Source organism: Dermacentor albipictus, chromosome 1, assembly GCF_038994185.2.
Source record: "Dermacentor albipictus isolate Rhodes 1998 colony chromosome 1, USDA_Dalb.pri_finalv2, whole genome shotgun sequence".
In the NCBI taxonomy this organism is placed as follows: Eukaryota; Metazoa; Arthropoda; class Arachnida; order Ixodida; family Ixodidae; genus Dermacentor; species Dermacentor albipictus.
The window spans coordinates 419,139,745-419,150,941 of NC_091821.1; the positions used below are offsets into that span (position 1 = coordinate 419,139,745).

At 49.5% G+C, this 11,197-nt stretch overlaps 1 protein-coding gene across 1 annotated transcript in view; it reads right to left on the reverse strand.

The window, feature by feature from the left end:
* The window catches only part of LOC135900401 (titin-like), a 30,913-nt gene continuing 19,716 nt past the window's right edge, over positions 1–11,197 (reverse strand). The window contains exons 3-4 of the mRNA XM_065429892.2: positions 4,876–11,190; positions 1–804 (exon numbers count right to left, since the gene is read on the reverse strand). Coding sequence (XP_065285964.2) covers positions 56–804; positions 4,876–11,190 — 7,064 coding nt within the window. The 3' untranslated portion in view covers positions 1–55. The remainder of the gene's footprint in view (positions 805–4,875; positions 11,191–11,197) is intronic.

An 11,197-nucleotide genomic window follows, 5' to 3' on the forward strand; every position in this document is an offset into this window, starting at 1 on the left:
TTAAAGCGCGCGCCTGCAGGAATTTTATTCTTCACGTATACGACTCGGCCGCCGTTTAGATGCTGGTGAGACTGACAATCCTATCGTATCTCAAGAACGGTTCCCTTTTGTTGTAGAGAAGCGCCCAGGGCTCCATGAAATCAATGTCGACGCTGTTCAGTATGACGCCCGCCGCGTGCGACGCCGCGTAGAAGACGCCCACCAATCCCTTCTCTCGGATCTTGGGGCACGTCTCGACCACGGAGTGCATCAGGGCTTGCGCCGCTTCGTCGCCGTCCGCCAGAAGCCAGCGCAGCGCGGGCCGTCCGCGCTGGTCCACCTGGACGCCCGCGTACCCGACCACCACTACGCGACCTTCGGAGGACGCGACCGTGGCCACCTTGACCGTCTGCTCTTCTTCGGCGAGCGCGACGCGAAGGTAGTAACTCCTGTCGAAACCGAGCACGCCGTGGTCGTACTCGATCACGGACTCCGCGTCGCGCTTCAAGTCCAAGTCCCTGACGAGCACGCCAGTCCCGCTTCCACCACTGGGAGCCGGGAAAGAGCCCTTGCGCAAGGTGACGTGGCAGTAGACGATGTCGCCCCAGTAGGACACGTGGAAGTGGTAGCGATCGAGGAACGGTTGGGCGCGCCCCTGCGGCATCACGGCGCACATGTTTTTGCCCTGGCACGCGTCCAGCATTCGGCTCCAGAGCATGCGGCTCAGGCCCGTGTTGTAGCGCTCCCGGGACACGTGGAAGAAGCCGCAGACGGACACTTCGTCGCCGAACGTGATGACGCAGGCCGACGCGCACACGTCACCTCCTGCGAGAGGTCGAGTGCGCGGGACATGAATCAGCTTCTTTGTTCAAGCGGAAGCTGACGGGTGACTCGGCATGTTACACTATAGCGGTGCGAGTGAAAAATCTGCGCATCTGTGAAATTAACAAAACCGTTGCGAAACATTAGAGTAAAAGAGCAGATACCAGTCAGTCGTGATCACGGCCCCATTACTAGCCAAGGCGGTCGACCAATGAAAATAACTCTTACGAAGAAAAAGCTTTGTGAATTCAACTCCATAAGAAGAATGTTATTTCGTGCTTTTCGTTTGTCTCTGGCATGTCGTCTATAGGTTTGTCTGTTTCGTTAGACACTAACAGCGTCGGTCACGTCTTGATTAAGCTAATCTCGAACGCAAGAACTTGCTTAGACGATTAAAAGAGAGCGTTACAGCGCAACCATTATTGGCGATAAGTTAGCGCTCTTTTACGCGCATTACTTTCTATGCGTGCGCGCAAAAAATAAAGAAAAAAGAAAAGGAAGAATGAAAAAAAAAACAAGCTGTCACTGCAGCGCAAGAAGGTCACACTCACAGGACTAAAATTAAGATGGTCTATATGACAACGTCTTTTTGATGTCATATATAGACCATTGGTGATGCAGCCACGCGACTTCAGACCAGCATTACTTAGATGCGTGCGTTGCCACAATAACTACCGCAGTGGCGCGCGATAGCATTGCTCAATACTGACAATAGTCGACAATAGTGACAATAGTGACAATAGACATGTAGCCCTTCAACGCGAGGGCTGAATAATCTCCTTGCGTGTGTAGGTAAGTGGTGCCATCGCTACTGACACACCACAGAGACAGAGAGCACTGGAGTTACAGACCATAGACACGTGGACGCGTCGTTGTGAGCGTCCTTTCAACACTGGCAATGCATCGTAAATTGCACTGGAATTACACCTTGAAAACTTGAAATTGTACGACGGCGGCATCACATCTGTAATTCACCGGCACGGCCAATACGTTTATGCGAGTGAGTTGCATGCACGTACAAAACCTGTCTTGTCCGTTCGGGTCATTTCCGCACTCATTAATGAGGCTGCACTTCCTTGTTTGATTTAACCGCAGAAGTGATTTATGGCTTTCTTGCGCAGGCTTCCGGTATATATCAGAACGGAAACTACGTCATGGAAGGGCAAGGCGCTGCCCATGCAGGCACCTGCATGGGCAGAGCGTGTCGCAGAGCGTGTCGCAGCTATCATGCATCGCGCTTTTAAAAAGGACGGGCCATTCTTCGCGAAGGTAACCAAGTGTACATCGTTCAGAGGGTAGTAGCCGCCAGTAATCTTTTTGGTGATGCCAATCCATTGATTTATGAATTGCAATTAGCTGATATTTTTTTTATATTACTGCTCTGAATACCGTGCTGTCAATGAAGAACTTATAGGAAATTGAAAGAAACTTAAAGCTGGAATGTTCTAAGCCAGGTACTCATAGCCCACTTATTTTTTCCGGGTGATAAAGAAAGCTTAGAAGAGCTTTTTTTTTTAAAAAAAAGCCCGCGAACAATGAAAAAAAAAATCTCGGGCTAACGGGTTAGCGGACTTTCTTTTTCAGCTGGAAAAAATAAACAGGCATAAAGCACCAGGCTGAAAACAGATACGGCGACGACGACGACGACGACGACGACGACGACGACAACAACAACAACAACAACAACAACAACAACAACAACAACAACAACAACAACGACGACGACGACGACGACGACGACGACGACGACAACGATGACGACAACAACAACAACAACAAGCAGCAGCTCAAACTCGTCGTTGTTCATGCGTGTTCTCCGCCACAAATGGCCTGTACATGAATGCCATGGTAGTCACTCCTAGACGTGACAAGCAAGCATTGAAACGAACAACAAAACGACACCGAACAGTGCGCAACGCTCTCTTTGTGCGAAATTAGAGCGCGAAGGTTCTTTTACCGACGCAATATGCAGTATATACGTTGTAATGCACGCTCTTCGCGAGGCAGATCGCTGCGTTTGCCATGAACTGAACACGCAGACTTTTGAGCGTCAGGCTTTCCGTGTACAGGGTAGAAGAAGCCTGCCAATGCACGAAAAGTGCCTCGAGCAGCCAGTCGCGCGGCAATTTTGCGTGCATTTGCGGGCTGCTTTCTCGCTCGGAAAAACACTTCTATGTAGCACGTATTGAGCAACAGAAAGCTGCATTGGGAGTTTTTCATGTCGCTCTGCTATTCTCTCGTTGACACTTTTCATCTAATTAAAATATTGAAAAAGGTGATTAATTAATTAAGACTAGTTATCGCTAAGTATAATTATCACTGGTAAGCACCTCACTAAATGTAAAGCGCTTCTTTTTGATCATTCATATTTTTGTTTATATCTGTGTTTTTAAAGTAACATATAGTAATGTATAATGTTCCCACTCCTGCTATAGCCTTATATTGGGCTGCAGTATATGTATATAACAAACAAATAAATAAAAAGATAAATAAATAAATAAATAGGTGTTAAGAAAAAAATAATAACTTGAGCAAGTCCAAGCGACGCGACGGCAAACAACACTACCTTTGTTCTATCCAGCTACGTGGCATTTACATATTTTTAAGCTCTGGCTAAAGTTTGCTGGGACACCCTGTATATGGAGTACTTGAAGAAAATTAGCCACAGCCGGCACAGAGCGTTATAGCTCTTCTGACTAAGATGTCCGCACTCGAGAGATTGCTCCAACAAGATATTGAGTACTTTTACGCCCTGAAATGACTTTACGCTCGTTCTAGATAATTAACTCCTTGCAAACGTATACCGTGACATGCGCGCCGAATTTTGAGCTCTGACGAAGGACTTTAGCGACACACAATGAGAAGGCGGCCTGACGCACTAGGGTGCTTCGAAGTCTACCGCGCCGGCGGCGGGCAAGGCGGTCATCGAGACACCCTATCAGGTATGGCTGTAGCTTGAGCCATCGGTAACCGTTTGCGTTTCCACAGTTTGCACGTGACGTCACGTCCGCCGTTCCGTCATTGAAATTTCTTTCTCTATGGTTCCGTCCCTACGGCCACCATAACTGGGCACCATGCTTGGGTCTCTCGGTCGTTCTCTTGTGGACTAAAACGCGTCCGTGACTGGCGCGTGCGACAGCTTAGGCGGGGTGACCCCGAAAGGCAAGAGTTCAGAGTTTTGCCTTTCGTATTTCGACGGGTTAGTGGGTCGTACGCGGGCAAGGTACGAGAGAAAAGGTCGGAATCTGCGGCGGCGTAGACCCTTACAGGCTACGACTCGGCGCCGGTGCGACAGCAACTTAACTTTAACTTCAACTTTATTTCGCATTTCCCCCTTTTACAGCAAAAGAAAATGCAAGGGCAGGAACAAAACGCTGCACAGTGGCAGCTTGGCGAGGTTCCTGATGCTCAGTTGCTGCCAGCCACAACGCAAGCGGATATATTCACTTACCGCGCCTTGTCAACGACTTACGTAACCCTGCAGGAAATGAAGCTTCTGCAATTTACTGGATGCGCACAACTGCTGCACGAAAAGCTGGGTGAAGAAGATCCTATCAATGCGGGCTACAAACGGGGCGTGTCATCGTTCTCGGCGAGGCGAGTCAACAGCGAACGAGTTCCTGCACACCAGTAAGCGAAAACGATGGCTAGATTGTGCCGGTTTTATTCTATGGCTCCGTTAAGGCGCAGCGGATTTGCCGTGCGAGCAGGAGTAATTTCTCAGTTGAGATTGTGTCCGACTGAGTTCGTGCTTGAATGATATAGTAGTCGATACCCACCAGTAAACCCAAGTCTGAGGCAAATACATTAAGTTTAGGTCGTCCGTTCGCACAAATAATTGCTCCTTTAGGCGTCAGCGTGTCACAACCGCTGCACGCGGAAGCCGCGGAATGTGACGCACCTGCAAACTATGTATAGATCGTCGGTAGCCGTAGTCCTACTTTCTTTCTCTCGTCAAATCGTTCTCATGCGCTTTTTAGCTGCGTCATGTGCGCTGCTCACCAGCATTGCTTTGAGCGTGGCTTGTAAAGAGGTAAACTATATTGCGCGTGAGCTCATCAACGTGTTACTCACGAGATGTCGGTCGCTTTTCCCGCTCCCTGATGACGTAGAAGGAGCTGGGGACGCAGCGGTACAGCGACCACACGGTAGAAGCAAGGATTGCAGTCTCTTCATCTCTCCATGCTTGTCGCAGAACGTCGCTAACGTCGTCTTCGTCCACAACACTGAGCACGTACTTCTCAAGAAACTGCGGCGAAGGTGGGACGCCGCTTGTAGCAGCAGGAAGGGCTGCGTCCTTGTGGTAGCCCGAACACAATTCGGCGTGCGTTGGGTTACTGCGGAAGAAGGACTGCCCACAAATCTTGCAGCAAAGAAGCGACTGGACTTCGCTGCCATGGTGTGGTGGACTAATTCTTCGCGTAGAGGTGGCGCTGTGCGAGAAATCTGTGCCTAAAGGTTGGCTTGCTGTTGGGTTGCTCTCAACCTTTTCACGCCTGTTGGTCGGTGCAGTTAGATTTAAAGGATACGCAGACTCTCGAGGAGGAGTAGCTTGTTTGCTTTTCCTGGCCGTATCCTTATCAGGGCGGCGAGGCCAGCTATCTTCGTCATCTCTACCCGATATACCTGAAGCAAGAAATTGGGTTAGCTTGCAGGAAGGAGGTGGTCTGTGCTCAACCACTTCTGTTCTTGGCAACGCCATCTCCTTCTCTACAGTGGATGACATTGCTTCGGTTGTACTGGGCGATACTTCGGCGACAGGTTTGTCTGCACCGGTGCGCACCACTTTTCTAGGGATGCCGTAGCCTTCCTGTTTACTGTGTTCCAGTGATACCGCACTTGCATCTTCCTGAAGTGCCTGCTCAGCTATAACTTCAGTCAGTGACTGCCGGCCTTCAGCCCCCTCCGAGGACTGATCCTTTCCAGAAAGATTAGGCGTGTGCTCAGCCACTTCAGTACTCAGACTTGCCATGTCCTTGTCTACAGTGGATGGCATTGCTTCAGTTGCACTAGGCAATACTCCGGTGATGGGTTTTTCTTCTTCTTTGTGTATTACCTTTCCGGTGCCTTCGTAGTCTTCCTGTTTTCTGTGTTCTAGTGATGCTGCACTTGCATCCTCCGGAAGTGGCTGCTCTTCTCTAACTTGAGGTGGTGACTGCCAGCCTTCAGCCCACTGCGAGGTCACATCCTTTCCCGGAAAGGGAGGCTTGTGCTCAGCCCCTTCAGTACTCGTACTTGCCATGTCCTTGTGTACAGAGGATGGCATTGCTTCGCTTGCAGTAGGCAATACTTCGGTGATAGGTTTTTCTTCTCCGGTGTGCATTATTTTTTCGGTACCTTCGTAGCCTTCCTGTTTGCTGTGTTCTGATGCTGCTGCCCTTGCATCCACCGGAACTGGCTGCTCTTCTATAACTTGAGTCGGTGATTGCCGGCCTTCAGCCCCCTCCGAAGGCTGATCCTTTACAGAAAGATGAGGCTTGGGTTCAGCCACTTCAGTACTAGCACTTGTCATGTCCTTGTCTACAGTCGATGGCATTGCTTCAGTTGTACTAGGTAATACTCCGGTGACAGGTTCTTCTCCGGTGTGCCTCACTTTTCCAGTGCCTTCATAGCCTTCCTGTTTAGTATGTTCTAGTGATACTGCACTTGCGTCCTGCGTAAATGCCTGCTCTTCTGTAACTCCAGGAGGTGACTTCCAACCTTCAGCCCCCTCCGAGGGCTGATTCTTTCCAGAAAGAGCAGACTTGTGCTCAGCCTCTTCAGCACTCGGACTCGCCATTTCCTTGTCTACCATGGATGGCAAGGCTTCGGTTGCACTAGGAAATAGTTCGGTGACAGGTTTTTCTTCTCCGGTGTGGATTGCCTTTCTGGTGCCTTCGTAGCCTTCCTGTTTGCTGTGTTCTGGTGATGCTGCCCTTGCATACTCCGGAAGTGCCTGCTCTTCTCTAACTCCAGGAGGTGACTGCCAGCCTTCAGCCCCCTCCGAAGTCAGATCCTTTCCAGAAAGATGAGGCGTGTGCTCAGCTACTTCAGTACTCAGACTTGCCATGTCCTTGTCTACAGTGGATGGCATTGCTTCAGTTGCACTAGGCAATACTCCGGTGATGGGTTTTTCTTCTTCGTTGTGCATTACATTTCCGGTACCTTCGTAGTCTTCCTGTTTTCTGTGTTCTAGTGATGCTGCACTTGCATCCTCCGGAAGTGGCTGCTCTTCTCTAACTTCAGGTGGTGACTGCCAGCCTTCAGCCCCCTGCGAGGTCACATCCTTTCCCGGAAAGGGAGGCTTGGGCTCAGCCACTTCAGTACTGGCACTTGTTATGTCCTTGTCTACAGTCGATGGCATTGCTTCAGTTGTACTAGGTAATACTCCGGTGATAGGTGCTTCTCCGGTGTGCATCACTTTTCCAGTGCCTTCATAGCCTTCCTGTTTAGTATGTTCTAGTGATACTGCACTTGCGTCCTGCGTAAATACCTGCTCTTCTATAACTCCAGGAGGTGACTTCCAACCTTCAGTCCCCTCCGAGGACTGATTCTTTCCAGAAAGAGCAGACTTGTGCTCAGCCCCTTCAGCACTCGGACTCGCCATTTCCTTGTCTACCATGGATGGAAAGGCTTCGGTTGCACTAGGAAATAGTTCGGTGACAGGTTTTTCTTCTCCGGTGTGGATTATCTTTCTGGTGCCTTCGTAGCCTTCCTGTTTGCTGTGTTCTGGTGATGCTTCCCTTGCATACTCCGGAAGTGCCTGCTCTTCTCTAACTCCAGGAGGTGACTGCCAGCCTTCAGCCCCCTCCGAAGTCAGATCCTTTCCAGAAAAATTAGGTTTTTGCTCAGCCACTTCAGTACTCAGACTTGCCATGTCCTTGTCTACAGCGGATGGCACTGCTTCGGTTGCACTAGAAAATAGTCCGGTGATAGGTTTTTCTTCCCCAGTGTGCATCACTTTTCCAGTGCCTTCGTAGGCTTTCTGCTTAGTGTGTTCTAGTGACACAGAACTTGCGTCCTGCGTAAATGCCTGCTCTTCTATAACTCCAGGAGGTGACTTCCAACCTTCAGCCCCCTCCGAGGATTGATTCTTTCCAGAAAGAGCAGACTTGTGCTCAGCCTCTTCAGCACTCGGACTCGCCATTTCGTTGTCTACCATGGATGGCAAGGCTTCGGTTGCACTAGGAAATAGTTCGGTGACAGGTTTTTCTTCTCCGGTGTGGATTGCCTTTCTGGTGCCTTCGTAGCCTTCCTGTTTGCTGTGTTCTGGTGATGCTGCCCTTGCATACTCCGGAAGTGCCTGCTCTTCTCTAACTCCAGGAGGTGACTGCCAGCCTTCAGCCCCCTCCGAAGTCAGATCCTTTCCAGAAAGATGAGGCGTGTGCTCAGCTACTTCAGTACTCAGACTTGCCATGTCCTTGTCTACAGTGGATGGCATTGCTTCAGTTGCACTAGGCAATACTCCGGTGATGGGTTTTTCTTCTTCGTTGTGCATTACATTTCCGGTGCCTTCGTAGTCTTCCTGTTTTCTGTGTTCTAGTGATGCTGCACTTGCATCCTCCGGAAGTGGCTGCTCTTCTCTAACTTCAGGTGGTGACTGCCAGCCTTCAGCCCCCTGCGAGGTCACATCCTTTCCCGGAAAGGGAGGCTTGGGCTCAGCCACTTCAGTACTAGCACTTGTTATGTCCTTGTCTACCGTCGATGGCATTGCTTCAGTTGTACTAGGTAATACTCCGGTGATAGGTTCTTCTCCGGTGTGCATCACTTTTCCAGTGCCTTCATAGCCTTCCTGTTTAGTATGTTCTAGTGATACTGCACTTGCGTCCTGAGTAAATGCCTGCTCTTCTATAACTCCAGGAGGTGACTTCCAACCTTCAGCCCCCTCCGAGGACTGATTCTTTCCAGAAAGAGCAGACTTGTGCTCAGCCCCTTCAGCACTCGGACTCGCCATTTCCTTGTCTACCATGGATGGAAAGGCTTCGGTTGCACTAGGAAATAGTTCGGTGACTGGTTTTTCTTCTCCGGTGTGGATTATCTTTCTGGTGCCTTCGTAGCCTTCCTGTTTGCTCTGTTCTGGTGATGCTTCCCTTGCATACTCCGGAAGTGCCTGCTCTTTAACTCCAGGAGGTGACTGCCAGCCTTCAGCCCTCTCCGAAGTCAGATCCTTTCCAGAAAAATTAGGTTTGTGCTCAGCCACTTCAGTACTCGGACTTGCCATGTCCTTGTCTACAGTGGATGGCACTGCTTCGGTTGCACTAGAAAATAGTCCGGTGATAGGTTTTTCTTCCCCAGTGTGCATCACTTTTCCAGTGCCTTCGTAGCCTTGCTGGTTGCCCTGTTCTGATGATACTGCAATTGCATCGTCAGGCAATGCATTCACTTCCACAACTCCTGGAGGTGACTGCCAGTCTTCAACTTCTTCGGATGATTGATCCTTCGTAGAAAGAGGAGGCTTGTGCTCACCAACTTCTGCCTTTGTCAACGTCATGTTCTTCTCTTCAGGGTATGACTTCGTTTTGGCGGCACTGGGTGAGGCTTTTGTCGTACGCTTTTCTTCCGTGTGCCCTACTTTTCGAGTACCTTCGTCAGTATCACGTAGGCCGTTTTCTAGTGAAACTGCACTTGGATCCCCAGGAAGTGCATCTTCTTCTATAACTGCAGGTGGTGACTGCCAGCCTTCGGCTCCCTCTGGCGACTCATATTTTCCAGAAAGAGAAGGCTTGTGCTCATCCACTTCTTTTTTAGGTGACGCCACGTCTCGTTCTCCAGAGGACGGCTTTCTTTCGGTTATACTGGACAAGACATAGGTGGTAATCCTGTCTTCTGCCTGCCGTAGTTTTCCAGTGTCTTCGAACCCTTCTTGCTTAGCACGTTCCAGTGAAATTGCGCTTGCATTCTTAGGAGGTTTGTCCTCTTCTGTGACTGCAGGCGCCGACCGCAAACTTTCAACCCCCTCCACAGCAGCTTCGTTGCTAATGAACGCTGACTGCGTTTCCAGTTCTCTCGTTGCTCCGCTTACGTCTTTTTCTTTTTTTGAAGATTCAGTGCCCTTAATTATGTAAACCTTTTCTTCCAACCCATCAGAAGTTACGCCGTGATCTTGAGTGCTTTGAAGAGTTATTTGCGATGCACCCTGCTCATCGAAGAATCCTCCTAAACAGGAAACGGGGTCTGGTATTCCCTCTGGAAGAAAATCGTCACTTTCTGCAGGTGGAATTGTCTTATCATGATCCGTTGACACACTAGAGGAACGCTCACGCTGTTCCAAATCATTAGAAAGCGCTGGCTCTGTCTCTCGATCTTGGTTTATAGCAAGTGGCGCTTTACTTAACGCGGTAGTCTCCTCCAATAAATTCTTATGCTCGATTCTTTCTTCCGATTCCCTATCAGTATGCATTGCTTCCACCATAGCAGCTTCCACTGCTGTTTTATTTGTACGTTCTGTGGTTATAACATCTGATTTATCAGCACCTATTTCTTCTTCGTTGGGTACTCTATTCTCCACTTGTTGCTCGTGGTATCCCACAAGCTCTGTGTTCGAAGAAACGCTGGCCTTTATTATTGGCACAGCGTCCACCTGTGCTGCAATTACCGAAACATCCATTCCAACGCCTGCTTTTGGCATAGGTTCCGTACAGAGTGGGGATGCTTCTGTTGTGTAAGGACGAGTTCTTTCAGTTTCTCTCTCAACCAGCTTACCTTCACATTGCGTTACATCATGACTGGGAGCCACTGCATCATTCGCTGCATGTGGCTGCCCCGTGTTTGCCGTGAGTTCAATTTCAACTTCTCTTGGGACTTCTCTTTCACTAAGACGTGGTTTCAACCCAGACAAGTCCTGTTCCACGTGAGAATCAGTGTACATAACGTCTTCTGGTACTGAAGATGGAGTTACTGCTTTATCGACTTTCCTGTCATATGCAGTTTCTCTCTCAGCGACTTCTCCATGGTATTCTAGAATATTAGGATTTGCAGAGGCTTTGTCCATGGCCACTAGCTCAACTAGCACCGGCATTGTCGTGGACTCCGCGATTTCTGCTGAAGCGTGTTTCACTGATTGCTGCTCTACTACATCAGGCAGCTCATGTTCCACTGAAAGAGCGTTTTCAGTTGTGTGTTCATGATCATTGCGGATAGGTGGCTCAGTTTTTTCTGTTATTTCGCTTCGCACAATTTCCACGAGCTGCTTTTCGTATTCACTAGTTAGCGGGCTAAGCAGGCATCCTGTTTGCTTCCCTTGAATCAAATTTGGAGAGACTTCAGGTAGATTTACACCAGAATAGCTCGTACCATTTACGAGCGCATTGCCAGTCAAATCCAGAACACAGGGGGAAGCTGAACGCAATTGTTCGTCGTTGCCAACTTGCTCACGAATTCGATGGGGCAGGTCTTCGGTTTCTTCCGGCGCTGGAAA